The 22,640-nt window shown below is 49.1% G+C and overlaps 1 protein-coding gene across 4 annotated transcripts in view; it reads right to left on the bottom strand.

The window, feature by feature from the left end:
- The window catches only part of SIM2 (SIM bHLH transcription factor 2), a 453,956-nt gene that overhangs the window by 108,371 nt on the left and 322,945 nt on the right, over positions 1–22,640 (bottom strand). For all 4 annotated transcript variants that reach the window (XM_078655937.1, XM_078655940.1, XM_078655939.1 and 1 more), the window contains one exon: positions 22,276–22,361. In XM_078655937.1, coding sequence (XP_078512063.1) covers positions 22,276–22,361 — 86 coding nt within the window. The remainder of the gene's footprint in view (positions 1–22,275; positions 22,362–22,640) is intronic.

Genomic DNA, 22,640 nt, shown 5'->3' on the forward strand with positions numbered 1-22,640 from the left:
ACGCACGAGTTAGATGGGGACCAAACGGAGAAGTCAGTGAGAAGATAAAAATAGCGAAAGGGGTAAGGCAAGGGTGCGTAATGGCACCTACCTTATTCTCCTTATACGTCAATGACATCGCCGACACTCTTTTGGGCTGCGAGCATGACTCTCCCAAATTGAGCGGGCAAGCCGTTCCGGCATTATTGTTTGCAGACGACACCATTTTAATCTCTCAGACACCTAGGGGGGCTTCAAAACCTTTTAAATAAATTTAGCTTGTATTGTCACGACAAGGAACTAGAAATCAATTCCTCAAAAACAAAAGTTATGACAATCAACCCTCATAAAGGTTTTAGTAAAGTTTTTAAGATAAATAACGAACCTATTGAAGAAGTCCCCAATTTTAAATACCTGGGTATCATTTTAGACAGTAACGTTACATGGAAAACACAATTGGAGAACTCAAAATTAAGGCTGACTCAAAATCAGTGTCCGATTTTAAAGAGGCATAAGAATAGCCATTTTAAAGCAGTCTCACCAGCCATTGAACTATTCAAGTACAAAGTGCAATCATCCTCACTTTATGGCGCGGATCTCTGGGCTTATGCTTCAAAGGATACTTTCCGAGTGAGGGAAAATTCCTTTATTAGGCAACTCCTAGGGATACCTGGGTCAACACCACTGACACCCGTACTATGGGACCTTAACTTTCGACGTACAGATGACTATGCTTCTCTCCGTCCGCTGCTCTATTGGGTCCGCTTATGGTCCATTGAGGAGCTGACCGATTACAGAGAAGCATTGAAAGAGATACTGGCTATAAGGAATATCACGCATTTGCCATGGTTAGAGTACGTCAAAAAATGGTTTGAAAAACTAGGGTTAAGTGATTTTTGGTTTGACCCTGACTCTCTCACAAATAGCTCAAAAAGGATTTTGAAACAAAGGTACTGGGACTATATTAGAGACTCAGTGCTATCAAACCCCAGAACAGGGACTCTAACCTCGAATTTTTTTTAATTTAAAGTGACCATGCAATTAGAGCCCCTTATGGATGAAATTTACCCTCCATTGGCCAAAAGCCTATACTTAAAGTTCCGGTATGGTATTTTGCAATTAAAAGAAAGGACAACTAGCTGGAACTGCAATAAGGGGTTGGCCGGGGCCCCTGGCTCCGATATATGTGAGTTTTGCGAGATGGGGCTGAAAGAGGATGTGTCCCATGTTTTATTTATATGCCCAGCATACCTTAAAGCCAGGAAAAAATGGCTAAAGCCGATCTGTAAAAAGTTAGGCCTCCGACAAATTAAGGTTGGACTTAGAATTTTTAAGGGAGACACTGCCCAACCGATTGTGTTCAGCCTGAGCCGTTTCCTTTTATGCGTAGCCTTGATTAGGAAGATGAAAGACCAAAAAACGTAAGGAAATAGGCTAGTTTACCATGTTACTGAGTCACCTGTTGACTGCTAAAGTGCTGCTTGCTTTACTGTTCTGGTTTTTAACAAAACAGATGTTTAACTTATTGTTTTATTATTCTGTATATTTATTCAGTGTTCTTGTACATTAGAGGGGCCAACTAGGACCAAGCCACCCCCAAGTGGACAAACTGGGAAATGAATTGAATTCTATGTATTATATGCAAAGGAAGTGTGTCGATATTTTTATCCACCCGATACTTTTTATGTATTTAAATTGTGATATGATGTATTATGATTGAATGTATTGTATCTTACAAGGTTTCTTAAACCGAATAAAGATTGAAATGAATGATTATTACAGGGATCATGAAAAAAGGATTTATTTACGCCGGCCCAGAATTTGGAACTATTCTTAAGCACATCTATGGAGCTTAATTCTTCCCAGGCTGCATCCCTAATTTCTCGCCTCCTAGATTCCAAGGCATTTTTGTAGGCTTTCCTTAAAAAAGTCACGGTGGGCTTATCAACTGGTTTACATTTCAGAGTGGCCCTTAACCTCTGATTAGCTTGTGAACAATTTTGATCAAACCAGCCCTTTCCATCGGGATCTTTTATTTTGCCTGGCCGTCTAAGATCGACTCCAACCTGGGTACAAATTTTTGAGTAAGCCTCTAGAACCTCCTCATTCCCTGCTTGGAAATTCATACAGGTATGGAGCTCAGTTCCTACTTTCAAAAAAAGATTATTAAGAAAGTCTTCCGGTACAACTCTATTCCATCTAATTCTGCGAGCTTGATCTGTCGGTCGCATGTCATACTTATTAGTCCTGTTATGGCTTATCTCGGGCTTTTTGATTAAATCAGTGATACTAAGAACCACAGGATTATGGTCACTATAATGTGACCAGACCACCGAGTAACCACGAATCTTGTCCGCCAGCGTTAAACTAATAAAAATATAATCAATAACCGACTGACTTCCCTTCCCTTTAAAGGTGGGTATCTCCTCGTCCTCCCTTGATGGGAGCATCAGACCATTTTCTGCCAGGATTTTTTCAAGGACATCTCCTTGTGCGGAGTGCTCGAAGTGAGTATCACCTTGCTCTAAGGGACCTAATTGGTCTAATGCCAGACATTGATCCGGGCAACCATGAATATTAAAGTCGCCTAGAACTATGATGGAACAAAGATTATTATTAATCTCCCTATAATCTGCCAAGAATAGATTTAGCAAGACCAGATGATCAGTCGTGGTAGCTCTATCATAAGAGTTGTAAAAATTAACAATTAAGATATTGCCCGCCCCTTTATGAACAATTTGTACTGCCATACAATATGATGACCCTGTTATCAGTTGGGTATAGGTACCAGGGATGGAGGCAGAAATTAGTATGAAATTAGTATGACCAGCCCACCCTTCGCCCTCCCCATGTTAGATGCTACTGCAGGGGTGAAATGGGTAGAATAACCATCTATGCTAAGGATGTTTCCTGTGTCCCATGTTTCTTGCAGCCCAATAATATCGGCTGCGCATATGAATTCTCTCCAGATTGGATCATCGATTTTGTTTCTTAAGCCAGCAATATTCCAAGTTACAAACTTTAAACATGTACTCCCAGGTGATTGAACCAACCCGCCATAGAGACAGGTTATAGTTGCTGGCATGTCACAACCAGGGGCTATATATGGGATTACAGGTAAATCATCCTTTTTGGACATCGATGGCCCCAAGTTCGCTTGTAGAGGCGTTGCATAAGTAGACAGACCGTTTTGATTACTGTTCACTATAGCTTTATCTCTTGTTTGTCAATCCACCCACCCCAGATCAGACAGCGGCTCAAAGTGATTAGTGAATTGGGACGTTGAATAGGTTCCCTGCTAGGTGGTCATAGTGCGGATTGTTATGGAGTGGACCTCTATACATGTTAGGAGCCAATGGAACACTAAAGCGACTCCCTGTCTGAAAATAATTACTTCTGTATGGTCGGTTAGATGTTCTCCCACTACCTACCACTGCGGGAGCCGGGGGATAAAAATAGCTTAAATCAAAAGAGAGAATTCCCCCTGGGATGTCATGGTTCGGGAAACCACTAATGAACTGTGCAATTCGTACATCTCTAAAGTTCACTATAATGCAGTCTCCCTGAACATCCTTTGCTTTGTGACCAACCCAGCTTACTCTCCGAACGTTTATGATTTCCCCATGTAGATCTCACCTAAGGGGCCTATTTTTCCCCAACCAAAACATCACTTGATTTTTTAGTTCAAAATAGGTTTCAACCCTCTCTTGCTTCCATTCTGGGACACCAGCCAACACGATAACATAGGGGTAGGAATCATGGGGGAGGTCAACTCTCTTATTATGTCCCATATTTTTTGTTGCCTCTGTTCTAACATATTTACCCGCACTAGCTTTTTCGTCAAACCCCTTGGTGGTTCTATTTTTGTTGTTATCTACTTGGCTACCATTTGGCGCCTCTCTGACCAACCCTGGGGCCTTACCAGTAGTTCTTACCTCACCATGATTTAGCAGTTCACCATCCCCTTTACGCGACTTCTCTTTTGGAGCAGGCTTCTGTGTGATTTTGGGTAAGTTAGGTAGGGTGGGTACAATGTTTTGTGTCAATTTTACTTCCCCCATCAGTTTTATCATTTCTGAATTTGTCTCAATAGCCTTCTGAAGGGCTTCTAACAGGCTACATATCCTTCTAGTCCGTTCCAAAAAAGGAAGGATTAGGGATTTAACTAGCTGTTCGATTTTTCCTATCGAACAAGCTGTGTCCTTCGCTTCTTTGTGTATGGTATCAGTTACTACTACCGCTGGACTGTTTAGATTTTGACAAGCTGGTTTCTCCCGTGTGGATGTTTATTCATTACAACACTAACCTTATCCCTACATTTAGGGGATGCAACTTTAATCTTCTTAGTGCGCCCGCCCTTCTGCTGGTTTCCGCCACGTTTACGCTTGTGGACAGAGACTGGCGGACGTTCGGAAGAAATCAGTTCTGTTTCCAGATCCTGTATTTGGTGAGTACTCACATTAAGATCCGGCCCTGCCCTGGGGTAGGTCATGAAAGAATCTATACTGGCATCAAACCCACTTAAGTCTAGAATGGTAGATAAATACCGATTGGCCTGGGATATTGGGACACTCTGAGTGCGGATTTGTTCAGGAGACCGAGCCAATGCTATGTTCCCTAGTGATGATCTTCTCTGGAACACAGGGTCAAGAGATATACGACGTACGGTTAATTCAATCTCCTTCTCCAGTTTCGAAGCAGCCCTGGTGATAAAGGCATCCAATGTGCCAGTTAAACCTCCACCACCCCTTTTTCCCATTTTATCACCTTTAGGGTTTGTAAGTGACATTCGCTTTCTTAGATGTCTATAGTTGTACCTAAATTATAATGTCTAAGAATAATGGCACCAACGAATTTAATACATAGAATTAATCGATTTACCATAAAACATGTATAAAATTGAGCAAATGGACAATATGCCAACGGAAAATCAAAGGGGTAGGCCCAGCCCAGTCTCTTACTGTCTCTGACGGGCTCAGACGGGCCCGCCCTTGCCCGGGCTTCGCCTGGCTCGTCCCGCGACGCGGAGGAAGCAGCTGTGTTTTGTGCCTCCGGGCACGGAAGTGCTGGTTGGTGGGCGGGGCAGGACAGCGCAGGAATAGTGGGAACTGTAGTCCCCCCACTCGGCGGCCACTCGGTGTCAGAGAGCGGCGGCGAGGGGGACTAACAGTCCTGGATGATGCTGGCACTGCGCTTCCTGCGCGATATCCCCAGAGAAGAAAGGCTCGGTGTCGGCAGGATTACCCCGGTAAGTTCGGGCGGTCAACTTGGCAAACAGGCTCCCGCTCCACCGAGGGAGCAGCTGTGTTTTGTGCCTCAAAATCAAAGGGGTAGGCCCAGCCCAGTCTCTTACTGTCTCGGGCGGGCCCGTCCCGGAGGAAGCAGCTGTGTTTTGTGCCTCCGGGCACGGAAATGCTGGTTGGTGGGCGGGGCAGGACAGTGCAGGAATTGTGGGAACTGTATTCCCCCCACTCGGCGGCCACTCGGTGTCAGAGAGCGGCGGCGAGGGGGACTAACTGTCCTGGATGATGCTGGTACTGCACTTCCTGCGCGATATCCCCAGAGAAGAAAGGCTTGGTGTCGGCAGGATTACCCCGGTAAGTTCGGGCGGTCAACTTTGCAAACAGGCTCCCTCACGGGGTCACAGGGAGCGACTCGAGGGGGAGAAGGAGGTACGGAGGAGCTTCGACACTTTAGGCAGCGGACATGGAAAACCAGGGGGGGGAGGGGAATGGGTTAGAGGTGAGGGGGGGCGTTTATGGGAACAGTTTTGTGTTTGATTTGAACTATACACGGTTGTGACACAGTTGGCCTGGACTACTACGGTCGTGTTTTCGCCTTGGAATTGCTCAATATGATTGCACATTTTAAAAGCATTGTTGGCGGGTAACTGAATGCACACTACCATATTTATGTTTTACAATGTAAAACCACAATAAAGAAATTTCAACTTAAACATAAAAAATATTTTTTATCTAATGTATATCTCTGTAATTCACACATTGCGATGTTTAATAATAGTGAATATTATAAAAATGTTTAACAAACTTTTAATAAAATAAGTCTGAGTTTTTCTTTTAATATAGTTTTTAATATTGCATTTTGTGGGCTGACATTTTTTAAATGAAAGACGCATTGACATTTCTTGTTGAATAAAAAAAGTTAAGCCCAGAAAAATGAAATCATAAAAACAACCACAAAAGGGCCTTGCATTTTATCTGAAGAGCATAGAGCTCCAGCTAGGGGTGCTCTAAAAAGTATGGTAAGTTTGCAATGGGTCATGGATTTAATTAACCCAGAGACTTACTGTGTTTTTTTTTTTTTTTTTTTTTTTTTTTTAAATTATAAACTTTTATTCGCTATCCGTACATGCACACAGCTTTCGCCTACAACCCTGGGGCCGGCAGCAATCTAGGATCACGTCAATACAATATTCTGTTCCATTGTTCCAGAAATTATGCTAAAAGTGTTACCGGCGTCACCCGTTCCAAGTACCTGGGCTTCAAATCCATTACAACAGTTTGATGCATTGACGCCAATGTCCCAAATCGATACCCTCCAGCACTACAGGAGGGCAGCTTCTGCTTTCTCTAGCGCTGTATTGGTAGTCTCTTTCAGTGCGCGCTTTCAGCTACGTGGTCGAAGTCTAACTCCCCTAACCCAACTTGTCCACAACGTCCCTTCCCTCCCCCCTCAACTGCCAGTGTGCCTCTTCCCGTGTGCTACTGCCTTCTCAAGTTTATGTGTCACTAGCCTCAGCCGAATCCTCTCGCCCCCGCTCCACCCCACCATTCATTCATTCACTCTATGTTCCTGACCTGAAGGATCCCACATGCATGCACCTATGTGTCCTAGGTCTCTGATGTCCGCATTACCCTGGTGTCCCTCCCTCATCGTGCATCCATGTAACCCGAGATAGCCTAGTCCCCGGTGTCCCCCCCCCCTTCCTGCTGCTCCTCCGTCTCCTCCGGATCCTCCACCGTGGCGTTCCTATTCGAGACGTATGTCAGGTACTGGTCCCAGAAGTTCCGTGGTCTGCTCATAGGCGGCAGTAATTCACTATACAGTTGGGATTGCGTACAACTGTACAACAGTGCCCTTTCCCATCCTTTTTTAGTTGGAAGCGGGCCGCGCATCCAACTCATGGCTATCGCTCTCCGAGCCAGAAGTAACCCTATGCCAGCCAGGCGACGTGTAGCTGGGGGTAAGGCTCTGGTATGCCCCAGCAGAGCTAGTGCTGGGTCCACCGGGAGCTCCATCTCCAGAATCCGCCCCAACTCAAGGAAGACTTCTTCCCAGAAGGCGTTTATCCCCGGGCAGTTCCAGGCCAAGTGCACGAAGTCCGCCACCGACGCACTGCAGCGCTCACATTCCGGCGTCTGCCGTAGCCCATACCTGTGCAAGCGTTCCGGAGTGTAATACACTCTCTGTAAAAATTTAAACTGAACAAGCCTATGTCTAGCATTCAGCGACACCCGTTTCGTGTTCTGACAGCAATATTGCCACATTCCGTCGCTTATCTCCACCTGTAAGTCTCGCTGCCACGCCTGGCGGGCCTTCGAGGGTTCTTGCTTTCGGTGACACTGCCCCATCCTGTACAGTCGCGTTATCATCTTGCTACTCGACTGTGTTTTTATGACGTAAGACAGTTCTGGTAATTCTGCGGGTTCCTCCATAGCTGGCCCCAGCAGCACCTGTAGCGCTGCGCGGACTCTATGCAGATTGAAACGATGCAGCAGCGTCGTAGCGATCTGGGGTAAATCCACCTGTTCCCAGGTGACCACCTTCCCGTCCCTGAATAGGTCCCCCAACTTGAGTATGCCTAGCTGATTGAGGGCGCGTGTGACTCCCTTTTCTCTCAGCGGTGGAAGCCACAAGGCCCATTCAATCGGGACCAGGGGGGAATACAGCAGTGTACAGTCATGGCTTCTGGCCAAAGAGTGCCATGCGTGATTCGTACTCGCAATAGAGTCCAGGGTGCCAACCCGTCGCGTGGCCGGTTCGAACACCGTAGACGCTGGATGGAGGGGTTTTGTGAAGAGCGTCTCTAGAATCACATGTGGAATATTACCATCCCCATGTATCCAAGTGTGCAGGTGCATTGCTTGCGCGACCCTGTAGTACTGTTCCACGTCCGGGGCCCCCAGGCCGCCTTGGTCATATGGGAGAGTCCGGATTTGCCACTTAACCCTCGGTTGCTTACCTCCCCATGCCAGTCTCGTGAGGGTCTGAATCAGCGTTTTAAAAAACGCCTTAGATAGTACCACCGGGAGGTTGCAAAAGAGAAACAAGAACCTCGGAAGCACCAGCATTTTCATGAGCGCAATACGACCCGCGAGGGACAGCGGCAGCCTACACCATCTGTCTACATCGTCAACCAGTTTCATGTAAGCCACTCCGTAATTTTCCCTGATCAATATCTCCGGGTCCGGGTGTAGTTTTATGCCTAAATACCTGACCGGATCCTCCGACCACTGCAGTGGGTAGTCCATGACAAATTCCTTTGTCACCGGCGTCAGCGGGAATGCCACCGATTTAGACCAGTTTACCTTTAGACCAGATAGGGCTCCAAATTGCACTACCTCCCTTAGTACTGGCACGAGGTTAAGCTCCGGGTCCCGGACATACAAAAGCGTGTCGTCGGCGTACGTGGATATGCATATCCTGTATGTGGGGAAATTAATACCTTCATGACTGTGGTACTCTCGGAGCGCACACGCTAGGGGTTCCGCTACTAGGGCGTATAACAACGGGGAGAGCGGGCAGCCCTGTCGAGTGCCCCTGCCAATCCCAAACGCCTCCATGACCGTATCACCAATTCGTAGCCTGGCCTTTGGTTTGTAGTACAAGGCGCCTATCATTTGTAAAAAGGGCTCACCTAGTCCCAGTTTCCTAAGTACTCTGGACATGAAAGGCCACTCTACAGAATCGAAGGCTTTCTCCATATCCAGGAATATTGCTAATGCCTTATTCTCCGGCTTCACGTGCTGCATCGTCCCCAGGACTGTACGAATGTTGTATGTGAGGTTCCTAGATGGGATAAAACCTGCCTGTTCCGGGGCCACCAGTGTAGGGGCGAGGAGAGCGAGACGCGTAGCCAGCACCTTCGCATACAACTTAGCGTCCACGTTGATCAAGGAGAGGGGTCTGTACGAACCGCAGTCCGTGGTAGGTTTCCCCGGTTTGAGTATCGTTATGATGAGTGCCTCTCGCATCGTCGGGGGCATGGATCCTTCTACGCATATGTCATCAAATAATGCTGAGAGGTAGGGGACCAAAAGGTCTTTAAACGATTTGTAGAAGCCGACAGTAAGTCCGTCAGCGCCCGGTGCGCTGCCCACCCTCATACTATCTAATGCCTCCACTATTTCCTCCCTCTGGATGGGCATCATAAGGAATTCTCTTTGCGAATCAGACAATTGTGGCATCTGGATATAACTCAGGTAATCGTCTATCGCCCCGTCCAGCCCCGTTGATTTTGATTCGTATAGAGCAGAGTAGTACCGCCTGAATTCCCCCACAATCTGCTCCTCATCTGTGAGGGTCTCTCCCATGCTCGAGACCAACTCACCAATCAGCAGCGGCCGCCGCTCATGTTTGATCATCTTTGCCAGGAGAGAACCAGGCCTTAACCCTCGCCATACACACGGGCCGTGGCATATTTGCCCATGTGCTGTACCTCTCTATCTGCCTCCGTGTGATATTCTTTCAACAGTTGTTTTATCTGTTCTAGTGCGTCTCCCTCTGGTTCCGCCTGGTGTCTCCCTTCAAGGTCCTTCAGCTTACCCTCTAAATATGTTAGCCGCTGTCTAATGGATTTCAGTACACTGGAGTGTTTGGCCATGGCTACCCCGCGTATGTAGACCTTAAAGGTTTCCCACAGCGTCTGAAAACTTTCCACAGAGCCCGTATTCGTCACAAAAAAGTTTTCAATTTCTTCCGCAAGCTCCCCTCGGAACACCTCGTCCAGTAAAGAGTACGGGGGGAAGCGCCACGTAAAAGGGGGGATTCCGTGCACCGGCGACTCCAGGAGCAGGAGGAGAGGTGAGTGATCAGACAGTGTGCGTGGCAGTATGAGACAGTCCCTAATGTTATTGGATAGCTGCTGTGAGACAAGCCAGTAATCTATTCTAGTGTGTAGTGCATGATACGTTGAATAGTGTGTGTACCCCCCTCTGGAGTGATGTCTACTGCGCCACACATCCAAGAGATCTAGGTGCACCATCTCAGTGCGGAGCACCGTGGCAGCCGCCGACGGGCTCCTGCTCGGTCCAGCGGACCTGTCCAGATCAGGATTTAGGACCAGGTTAAAGTCCCCGCCCCAAAGCATACATGCACAATCATACATTTTGCATCTCCGGGCCAAGTCAGTGTAGAACTCAGGTGAATCGTAGTTGGGACCGTAGACATTCACAAGCAGCATATCATGCCCCTGCCCCCTGCATCTGCAAATGACATATCTCCCCTCTGGGTCCGACTCCAGTGACTGCAATGTGAGTTTGGAACGCGGGTTCACCCATATCAGTGTCCCCCTCGAGTGTGTGGTGAAGCCCGCTGCAATACTATTTCCCGTCAACCCCTTGTGTTGTAACATCCTGCTAGTGAGAGGCAAATGTGTCTCCTGGAGGAGAGCGAGGTCTATGTTATGCCTGCGTAGGTAACTAAGGACCTTTCTCAGCTTCCTATAGTCATTGAGGCCCCTGATATTCCATGTCAGTGCTCTCAATGGGGCCCGCGCCGCTTCGGACCGTGGTGTAATTTCCTCAACCCCTGCCATTATATATAAGGTGTGCGAGAAGGCTGCCCAGTAGTGGTATCTGGCGGACCCTAGGAGCAAGAGTTGGCAGGTGACACAACAGATATTTGCCTATCCCAGACCTAGTGGGCCTCCCCCAATTCTCGGATAGCAGCAACTCGGCATTCAAACCCAATAACAACTGGCATTTAATAACAAACCCCAACATTCCCCCCACCTCCCACAGCAGACCCACCCCAATTTGGCCTTGCAGAATCCCATCCCGCCCATCCCCCCCCAGTATCAAGTAGAATGTTCCCATTTGCACAACGCTCAGAAGGATTAGGGTCATGGAGAAGAAAGGGGTACGTGTCCAGTCCTTTCAAGTCTTCTCCCGCCGCCGACCGCCAAAGCAAATTAAGATCAGCTCAGCGGTTATCCGTCAGCCATCAGCCGTTTCCGCCAGTTCCAGTGCCGCCGTCTCGACCGCCGCCCTTTGTCCTTCCTGTATCTCCTCCTGTGGAGGGCGACGCGGTCTGCGCCGTCGTTTCTGCTGTCGCCATTGCCCTGCGGTGCTGGTCTCCGAGGTGTTCCCCGGTTGCGAGTCTCCCGCTGGTTCGGGTTCCTCGATGCCTAACAGCCGGCAAGCTTCAGTGAGAGATCGAATCTGGTGCACTTTGTTGTTCAATTTAAATACAATCCTGAACGGGTGTCCCCAGCTATACGTGACTCCGAGGCGTCGCAGTTCAGCAGTAACCGGTCTGAATGATCTACGCTTTTCCAGGGTGATGGCCGCCAGGTCCTGATAGAGTGTCGGCGAGTGTTCGCCATAGGAGACGGAGCCCAGCTGTCGCGCTTTGGTGAGAATCTCCTCTTTGGTGCGATAGTCCTGGACGCAGACCAGGATATCCGCCGGCAAGGCACCCGAGGCTCTAGACGGTCCAGTTCGATTTGCTCTGTCTATTGTGATAATGGAGCCCAAAATGTGGTTGAAAAGGCCTTGCGTGAACTTGAAGAGATCCGCCGTGTCCGGGGTGGGTTTTACTCCTCTAATTCGTATGTTATGCCTCCGAGACCTGTTTTCCAAGTCCTCCACATGGGATTGTAAGTCGACTTGCTGGTCATGGATGCGGATAATTTCTTGCTGGAGCGCTTCCATCTCGACGTCTCGGCCGTCACTCTTCGACTCTAGATCCGCTACTCGCTCCCCGATGGCGTCCGTGTCTCGCCTCAGCTCTCGAATCTCTCCCTTCAATTCAGTCCTAAGTAGCTGGAGATCTTCCCGTAGGCCACCAAATAGTGATTCCAAGAAAGATCTCGTGACCGGCTCGTCATTGCTTTGAGGGCTGGTGCCCGGTGTGCCGGTCGTTGACTTAGCAGACGCCGCATGGTTTTCAGCGCTGTGAGGGTCCGTTTTTTCCCCCCCACGGAGATGGGCGTAAGCAAGTCCTTTATGGTCCTGTCTTTCCGCACCCTGCCGTTCGCCATACTTCCCAGGTCTGTCAGCAGAACAGTCCGGCGTGAACCTGTCCAGAAGCCCGTCTTAGCACCAGTAGCTGGGCACCAGACGGTCCGGTGCTAAATGGCCACCTCCCTCGCACCGCTGTCGGTCTCCTCGGCTCCAAGTGCTTCCGCTGCTAGGTCCTGATTGCCTGCGTGCCCCCCCAGATAGTGCACGGGGCGTTAACCCAGACGATGCAGTCCGCGTGGGAGAGCCAGTAACTGGGCCGGGTGATGTCTCAATATGGCAGTCCCCAGGGCACCTCACCTCAGCCGCCACTCCAGGTCACGATTGTGGCGGCACACACTTGGGGCCTCTTCGGCAGCGGCACCACACCGAGGTCTCCACACCTCCCTCCGCCGCCACTCGTTTCCTGCTGCGCAGTGTGGAGGGACCCCTGCTCCTCTCCGATGTCGAAGGCTGCGGTACACGCAAGTTCCAACCCGCACCCCCTTGTGTGTGGGGGGGGCAGACGTGTGACTGTAGCGGAGGCACGTGAGCACCGGTCAGACGTGGCAAAGGGAGCTCCCCACTCGAGCGGAGCTCTGGTGTCAATCACCCGGTGCTAAAATGGCGGCGCTTAGTGCATGGAGCACCTCCAGTGCCAGGGGAGGCTCCAAGGTCGGCAGTCCGCAGCTGGGGGGGGTTGGCGCTGTGTTCAGCCGCCACTGCCGACCCAGGGCCGCAGCCCGGAGCGGCGAGGGTTCGTCTCCGTCTCCCCCCTCTCCTCACCTCAGGCCGCTTCTCGGGCTCGACCGTCGCCGCCTCAAACTCCGTTTCCGCCCTCCAGCAGTCTCATGTGTAGTCCGGGGACCCTGGGTATGCTGGTGTGGTTTCCCGGCAGGTCCGCAGAAGCCTCCACGGGGGAGCTGCGGGAGGCCTCGCACTCAATCGCGCGGGTCAGACCTGCCGTTTCCCGTCAGGGATGTCTCAGCGTCGGCTTGATGGCTCCGCCCCTCTCGGCCTCGCTTTCGCTGCTCCGTCCGCCACAGGTCCCCGTAGGCCACAATGTCCTGGCCCAGACACGGTCCGAACCCAGCACAGCTGTACCGCAGCTCGCCTAACCGATGTCCGCACCAAGCTGGGAGCCGGTCTGGGGTCCCAATGAGGCCTCCCGGTACCCGGGAGGGTGCTTTAGTAGCTATGAATCGGCGTTCGGCGGCGGGAGCTCAGCAGAACACGTCCGCTCACACCGCCATCTTGGCCACGCCCCCCTACTGTGTTTTTAAATGTTGCAGGGGGTATGCCTTGCAGGGAATGAGTGGGCGCCCCCTCGTGGAACAGTGAATAATAATTGAGCTGCTTCTCATTTATTATTCATGTTTAAAAAAAAAATGTGTGGGTGTCTCAGTGCCCTCATCTTTTAATTTATTATGGGGCAGTGGAGGGAGCCCGACAGGAGTACAGTGTAGTTCCCTGCCCGATACAGTGCGGTCAAGGTATGCCTGAAATCTCTGGGGCAGGAAACCAGTGTTCCAGGGGTGGGATCCCAGGGACACTGTAAAGCAATGCACCCCAATGTTACAAAAGTTACTGGGGAAGGGCTGCTGCGTGCCCCCCCCCGCTTTAATAAAGAAATCGGCTCCGAGGAATAGGGTCCATGAGGTCCAATGGTCACTTGGGGGGGGGGCACATTCTCTCTCCCCCTTATTTAGCATCCTGCAACAGGTGATGGGGTCCCTGGAGCCCAACAGTGGTATTGGGAGGGAGGGGGGGTGGGGGGTGGCCCGTGGGAATGCAGCATTAAAAAAATATTTTTTTAACATTTTGGCCCTAGAAGGGGTACCTCTGAGATCCCTCCACAAGGGCTTGGCAGCAGTGTATCCCAACCTTGCACACATATCTTTTTTTTTTTTACCATATTATTAAGACTGGTGGGAAGTCCCTGGTGTCCTGTAATGGCTGCCTGCAACATTTTTCCTAATGTTGCAGGCAGCCAATCAGACCACTCGTTCCCGGAGGGGCTTTATTCCCATAAGAGCGAGTTGGCCCGTGGGAAAAAGGGCATCCCTGTAAAATCAGGATGCTCTATATTTTGTAAGTGGGATCAAAAGACTGGTAAGAATCCCTCAAACTCAACTGTCCACATATACAAATACTTTTGATCCTTAATATCTCAAAAACTACTTAACAAATTTACATCAAATCATAAAAAGCACACTCCCCCCCCCCCCCCCCTCACCCCATTTGTCTCAGCCTTGGTTGACAGATCACCCTGAAACTTCCCACTGGAATATGTTGTGAACCTTTGTGGCACCAAAATTATCAGCAAACCAAAAAAAAAGGCATTTCCTATGGCAATGCAGACATAACTATAAATACCCCGTGGCAACTGCCACTAAGAAACATATATAAAAATGACCAAATTAACAACAAATATGAACTGTGCCAGTTTCAGCTCGATTACACCCTTCCATTTCTAATCCTATATTCTCTGTATTCAAAAGAAATAGGCATCACATTTCACATCTAAACATTATCGTATGCGCGGGATGAAGGAAAATCCCTAGATGAGTGAGCTGCTACTTAAAATACCAAAAGCTTTCTGAAACGACTTGAGGTTTTCAGATCTTGCACACTCTTCCCTCAGCTCCTTTACTCCTCAAGGAAACGGAGCCTTTAAGGGGAGTGCCGCGCCTCACCGCCATAATGGCCGTAAAGACGTTGATCTCCTATTGAGTGAAATGGCCTTCTCAACCCTTCTGGTCTTAGCAGAGTTGGCAACACCAACTGTGCTTGACACTCTCTGCTGCTAACACATCCACAGTCTAAGAGTTCAAGGAAGACTGGATAATTGGAGACACTTAAGTGTGAAATTGGGTTTTCACCCTAGCATCCATTATGGGCTTTTACATAAATCGGACTCCATACTGGGCTTTGGAACTGGTATTTCCTGCAGGTCCTACCCAGAGGACACTGCGTGGACCAAATAGCCAAATAGCGCATAAAACGAAAGCACTGTGCTTTAGCATGTTATTCCACATTGCACAACACGGAAGATGGACTGGGGGGGGGTAGAATTGTGATGCGATACTGTGCACAGATGGTATTTCACTCAGCAGGTTTTGCATCACACTCTACCATGGCACTGAGAATAGGAAATTAATGGAAAATGACAGTGGGAGCTACTCCCAAAGACCTCTAGTATGTAAAGTAGTAGTGCTGTAGTACTATTTATGTACTAAAATAGGTATAAAATGGAGATATTGAGGAAATATTCATATGCAGCTAGTACTGAATAGGAAGGGGCGTGCCCTCTTTTGACTTTTACTAATAGGGAGTTGGAGAGTTCTGGCAGATAATGGCATGTAAGAGTGTGTACGACAGTATTTGTGTAGTAGTACATTGGTGGAGTGGTGTGGCTCACTGGTTAGAGGCGGCAGACTCGGAAGCAGAGAACGGCCCGGGACCAGGGTTCAATTCCCGACGTGGCAGGGTCGTGGACCAGGGTCAGCGGACTCGATAATTCTCGCCTCGGTGCCTACTCTAACCAGGGATCACACTCGGCAACTCTGGGCATTAGCTTGCCTCATCTCTACAACGGCCCCCCACATTCGCTGGGGATGCCTGGTTTCACCTTGGAGATACCCAGTAGGGACCCTCTCACAGCGATAGCCAGGACGGGCTCCCCAGCGGTCTACAGCGCCACGACGCCTCAGGGCAGCAGTGCGCTTTACAAGACACATACATTATGTAAACATAAATGTATTTGTGAATGGGTCCCTGTCACCACCAGACTGCACTTATCCAAAATTAACAGAGAGAGTATCTCACATTAGTCTTTTTTTCTGTTTCCACAACATTCGATAGACTATTGGGAAAAATACTCATCTGAAAAGAAGTTTCAGTGAATGAAGACAGATTCGAGGCGGTCATTACCACATGGTGCAGGCCCGCACAATCTTGATCCTGTGGGCTCAGTGTGCGCGCTAGGGCTTGCCTGACTTACTGCCATTGTACGACATGATCTACCTTTCAATGCAGAGGAATAGATAGGGTGCCAGAGCATTTATGTGTGAGAATCAGACAGTAATTTCCCAGTAAGGAGGTAATTATTGTGCCCAACAAGACAGGCTGAATCCTCGATGACACATTTATGAGAGGCTTAGGAGCTCAAAATGAGGCTGTGGACTAGATATAATGCAGCTCTTTCAAGGGCTTCCAGATGTGGGCACGCAGACTCAAACCTCTTTTTAAAACGATGGAGCCACAGTTCTGTGATCACAAATAAAAGGTACAGAATGGAATTCAAATGGTCGGCAAAATGAGTGAGATATTTTTAGTCTTCTGAGATAGCACAATATAAGAATTCCAAACACAACAACCAAATAACTGAGTTTTCCAGTCTTTACTAAACCCTGTCTGCAGAGCATCAGTGTGGACAAAGATTTCCTTTTAAGGCGGTGATCTTGTTAAACTTCCAATCCCTGCATACTCAGAATCTTGAAGCAATGCCAGAATCGGGAATAAGCAGGGTTTGCACTCCATTCCAACGGTTTCAATATATTTCCACGTGCAGATCTCTACATGAAATTCTTAGCATCATTTGCATGGGGAGTACTGAGCACAAAGACGGAAATCATGCACTGATCGGGTGTAGCAACGACCATAGCAGAAAAAGCAAACGCCAGTACAGCTGGCTATCACTCATTCCGAGCAGAAAAAGCAAACTTCAGTACAGATGGATATCCCTCATTCCCAGCAGAAAAAGCAAACTTCAGTACAGCTGGATATCACTCGTTCTCAGCAGAAAAAGCAAACTCCGGTACATCAGGATATCCCTCATTCTCACATAAAAAGTAAAGTTCAGTACAGATGGATATCCCTCATTCCAAGCAGAAAAAGCAAACTCTAGTACAGCAAGATATCCCTCAATCCGAGCAGAAAGAGCCAACTCCAGGACAGCTGGATATCCCTCATTCCAAGCAGAAAAAGCAAACTCTAGTACAGCAAGATATCCCTCAATCCGAGCAGAAAGAGCCAACTCTAGTACAGCAAGATATCCCTCAATCCGAGCAGAAAGAGCCAACTCTAGTACAGCAAGATATCCCTCAATCCGAGCAGAAAGAGCCAACTCCAGGACAGCTGGATAGCCCTCATTCCAAGCAGAAAAAGCAAACTCTAGTACAGCAAGATATCCCTCAATCCGAGCAGAAAGAGCCAACTCTAGTACAGCAAGATATCCCTCAATCCGAGCAGAAAGAGTCAACTCTAGTACAGCAAGATATCCCTCAATCCGAGCAGAAAGAGCCAACTCCAGGACAGCTGGATATCCCTCATTCCAAGCAGAAAAAGCAAACTCTAGTACAGCAAGATATCCCTCAATCCGAGCAGAAAGAGCCAACTCTAGTACAGCAAGATATCCCTCAATCCGAGCAGAAAGAGCCAACTCTAGTACAGCAAGATATCCCTCAATCCGAGCAGAAAGAGCCAACTCCAGGACAGCTGGATATCCCTCATTCCAAGCAGAAAAAGCAAACTCTAGTACAGCAAGATATCCCTCAATCCGAGCAGAAAGAGCCAACTCTAGTACAGCAAGATATCCCTCAATCCGAGCAGAAAGAGCCAACTCTAGTACAGCAAGATATCCCTCAATCCGAGCAGAAAGAGCCAACTCCAGGACAGCTGGATATCCCTCATTCCAAGCAGAAAAAGCAAACTCTAGTACAGCAAGATATCCCTCAATCCGAGCAGAAAGAGCCAACTCTAGTACAGCAAGATATCCCTCAATCCGAGCAGAAAGAGCCAACTCTAGTACAGCAAGATATCCCTCAATCCGAGCAGAAAGAGCCAACTCTAGTACAGCAAGATATCCCTCAATCCGAGCAGAAAGAGCCAACTCCAGGACAGCTGGATATCCCTCATTCCTAGCCGGAAAGGCAAACTCTGATACATCTAGATTTCCCTCATACCAAGCAGAAAAACGTGGGGTCTGTGGAAGTAGTATCACACCTGGGAAATACTACACTGTGTGGTGTCAGTATTTAGCAAGGGGGCTAACCACATCCAAATGCTGAGCCACTCAAATGAGAGCCTAAGAGTGCATCTACTGCACACAAACACAAGGGGCCTTTCTTAATGTCACTGAAAAGGAGATGTTGTTCAGTCACCAGAACAGACAAACCAGAGTCCTACCTCAAAGAAAAACTAAAGGATAGGCCGTGTTACTGCCAAAGCTGTAATACGGTCTCTGCTGCTTTAGTTCTCGAGCACTGGTCTGGCCATTCAGGTATTCTTCCTATGGAAACGGAGTGCCTGCGTGGGGGTGAGACTGAGCTTCATGTGAGATACAATCAGGGAAACTGACCTTTCCAGAGTAGATGGAGAGTGTAGACAAGAGGTGTGATGATCACAAGAAATGAATAGACCTTGTAGGTTACCTCCCCTTTAAGGATGCTCTGTTTGGTCCTCTAGACTAAAGTCTTTCTCTTCAGGATGATGTAGCAGGATGCAGAGCAGAATCCTTTCAGACTGCGAGTCTGCTGGCATGGCCTTTGTCTCAGGCTGCCAAAGAAAGGCATGGGCCACGGGTGCGAGATCAGGGCAGCCGAGTGTGTTCCTTGGTGAAAGCTGGTGATACACAGAGGAGATACTCTCCTTGATACCAATGGAGGACATTAACTCCATTCCATCATACAATATTTTTTTAATAGATGTTTTAACATATGTATATGCAATTCAGACAACAAAACGGACAGAAGAAGTACAAAGCAAAAAACTAGTCACATCATGCGCAAATGTACATCCAAGGATGTTACAGGGAAAACAATACAAAGTACAATCTGTAAATGACCAGTGAGATGCAAGTAATCTTTGTAGAATCACTAGTGTCGTAGAACTCCAGTCACATAAACCCAGGGGTATTGCCAAGGAACCAACTCTATTCCATCATACTTGCTACAAGCCCCCCCCCCTGTGCTGAAAGCGGTCTCTCCAGATGGAAGATGCTGCCAATGCTGACACAGGCAGAGGTGGTTGTGGATGAGCATGTCTCCTTCACACAGCCCTAGGTTTGTATGTCAATGACCTGCATCCAAAGGTATCACTCAGCCCAGCAGAGGAGCATCCATCTGGTGAACGTAGTGACATGGACCTGGTGATCACCAACACGGGTAGACAGAGGTGCCTGCTCGTTGTGTGCATTAACTTAATTACATGATCTAGGGTTACAATTTGGTGTGTGAATACAAATGGGGTCTTTTTTGTTGGAACGCGAGGGTTGAAATTGCTGACTTCAGCAAGCCCCATCGCGAAGCCGCTGTGAATCAGGGGATCCAAACCATGAAAGAGCAGCCGGCACGTGCCGGGTAGTCTGTTCAGTGTGACCGATCAGGCCACAAATGAAAGCGCAGCATTGGTGCTCGCTTGCTACCCTTCCCACAGGCCGCAGACTGCGAATCAGGACACGCCGCCAAAGAGGGAGCTGCACAAATGCAAGCAATGGAGCAGCAACAGTCTCAGAGTGGGGGTGCAGACCATCAACATCACTTCACTGTAAGGGTCCAATTGCAACTCAAAGATTGAGTATAGCAAAGGTGGCCAGACACATACAGCGGGGGGAGTGGGTAGGGGCAGATCTTTCAAGCGTATCTGGGACGCTGCAGCACCTTCGCACCTCTAGTTCCACCACCACTGTATAACATGAGGTGCAGTCTCCCCTTCACATGTATACGGCCACATATATACATACTTTTGTACCCCTTAATAGAAAGGGCTTGACCTACAGAATGCATGTTAAAGAGTAATATAGTGCAGTTCACGATATGGTTGCATTATGTTTTTCATGATATCGCTGAGTTGTGGCTTGTCTGTTACTAGAATGTAAACCATTGATGTATTTATGCTTATAGATGCCAGCCTCTGGAGAGTGTTGGATGCCAGCCTCTGGACAGCATTGGATGCCAGCCTCTGGAGAGCGTTGGATGCCAGCCTCTGGGAAGCGTTGGATACCAGCCTCTGGGAAGGGTTGGATACCAGCCTCTAGGGAGCGTTGGATGCCAGTCTCTGAGGAGCATTGGATGCCAGCCTCTGGGGAGCATTGGGTGCCAGCCTCTGGAGAGCGTTGGATACCAGCCTCTGGAGAGTGTTGGATGCCAGCCTCTGGAGAGTGTTGGATGCCAGCCTTTAGAGAGCATTGAATGCCAGCCTCTAGAGAGCGTTGGATGCTTGCCCCTGGAGAGCGTTGGATGCCAGTCTCTGAAGAGTGTTGGATGCCAGCCTCTGGAGAGCATTGGATGCCAGCCTAGGAAGAGCATTGGATGCCAGCCTCTGGAAAGCGTTGTATGCCAGCCTTTGGAGAGGATTGTATGCCAGCCTCTGGAGAGCATTGGGTGCCAGCCTCTGGGGAGCATTGGGTGCCAGCCTCTGGAGAGTGTTGGATGCCAGCATCTGGAGAGCGTTGGATGCCAGACTCTGGAGAGCATTGGATGCCAGCCTCTAGAGAACGTTGGGTGCCAGCCTCTGGAAAGGGTTGTATGCCAGCCTCTGGAGAGCATTGTATGCCATCCTCAGGGGAGCGTTAGATGCCAGCCTCTGGGGGGCGTTGGATGCCAGCCTCTGGGGATCGTTGGATGCCAGCCTCTGGGGGGCGTTGGATGCCAGCCTCTGGGGAGCGTTGGATGCCAGCCTCTGGGGAGCATTGGATGCCAGCCTCTGGGGAGCATTGGATGCCAGCCTCTGGAGAGCGTTGGATGCCAGCCTCTAGAGAGCGTTGGATGCCAGCCTCAGGAGAGCATTGGATGCCAGCCTCTGGAGAGCGTTGTATGCCAGCCTCTGGAGAGCGTTGTATGCCAGCCTCTGGAGAGCATTGGATGCCAGCCTCTAGAGAACGTTGGGTGCCAGCCTCTGGGGAGCGTTGGATGCCAGCCTCTGGGGAGCATTGGATGCCAGCCTCTGGAGAACGTTGGATGCCAGCCTCTGGAGAGCGTTGTATGCCAGCCTCTGGAGAGCGTTGTATGCCAGCCTCTGGAGAGCGTTGTATGCCAGCTACTGGAGAGCATTGGATGTCAGCCTCTGGAGAGCGTTGTGTGCCAGCCTCTGGGGGGCGCTGGATGCCAGCCTCTGGGGGGCGCTGGATGCCAGCCTCTGGGGAGTGTTGGATGCCAGCCTCTGGGGAGCATTAGATGCCAGCCTCTGGGGAGCATTAGATGCCAGCCTCTGGGGAGCATTAGATGCCAGCCTCAGGAGAGCATTGGATGCCAGCCTCTGGAGAGCGTTGTATGCCAGCCTCTGGAGAGCATTGTAGGCCAGCCTCTGGAGAGCGTTGTATGCCAGCTACTGGAGAGCTTTGAATGTCAGCCTCTGGAGAGCGTTGGGTGCCAGCCTCTGGAGAGCATTGGATGCCAGCCTCTGGGGAGCATTCCATGCCAGTCTCTGGAGAGCATTGGATGGCACCCTCTGAAGGCCTGGCACCCTTTTGACCATATTCCGAAGTTGCTGTAGTTATTACCTGAAGTTACAGATACCAGGGACATCATTATGGGTGTTACTGCGTATCAGGTGTGGAACCCAAATATATACTTTAGAGATTATTGAGGGAATCAATAACCCCCTGGTTATGCCGAGCTCCCTAGTTAGTCTTCATCTTCACTTGGAATCTCACACTGAGGCTCCACCGCCTTATAGCACCGGAAGTCCCTTATGAAAAACTCCCACCCTGAAGACTTACCACAGAACGTGTGGTCCGAATTCAACCGATAGCCGAATCCGGAGCACCTTGGCAATTGCTGGTAAGGCCCCTGGGAAGATGTGCAGTACTTCTCTTTGCCACTGTTCTCCTCACATGGGAAAGAGGCAGAAACATTTCATAGTTTGTCATTTAAGCGCATTCATATGGATTAGATCTCAACAAATTATAGGCTAATTTTCCAATGGCCCTGTCTCCTATCAACCCTTTCCTGGCGTGTCCATCCTATCTGGAGAGCAGCCTTCTGCTTTTCAACAGCATTTACCCTACAATAAACCACACCCATCCGTGTCTTAGAATGCCAGTGTTTCTGCTCAGCCGTCCCAAAAGGAAGATGCGGCAGATTAAATGAATGTAAAAAGAAACTCTTCTGACCTTGTAGCCGCTGCAGGTCAGCCCTGCGTTCCTTTTAGCCAGCACACATTTCATCCGCAAGAAGAAGGACCGCTCCATTTCGTACTCTGAAAGCACAAGGAAAATGACTGCAGTTGAGAATAGTTATTTTTAAGGTGTCGAACAAACACATTCAAGCAGTTGAAACATTTTTATACCAGGTGCTGTAGATGTTGTTTACTACTTTCTGGCTAATGGAAATAGCTTCAATGTTATGGAGAGCAAAGGAGATGGTGGTGTTCTCTGAAAAATATTGACTAAAGTAATATTGATAAAAGTGATAACTACGTTGTCTATAGCGCTCTCTGAAATGACTGTGACTTCAGAAGACTGTAAATTGTAGGTGT

This window comes from Lissotriton helveticus, chromosome 8, assembly GCF_964261635.1.
Source record: "Lissotriton helveticus chromosome 8, aLisHel1.1, whole genome shotgun sequence".
In the NCBI taxonomy this organism is placed as follows: Eukaryota; Metazoa; Chordata; class Amphibia; order Caudata; family Salamandridae; genus Lissotriton; species Lissotriton helveticus.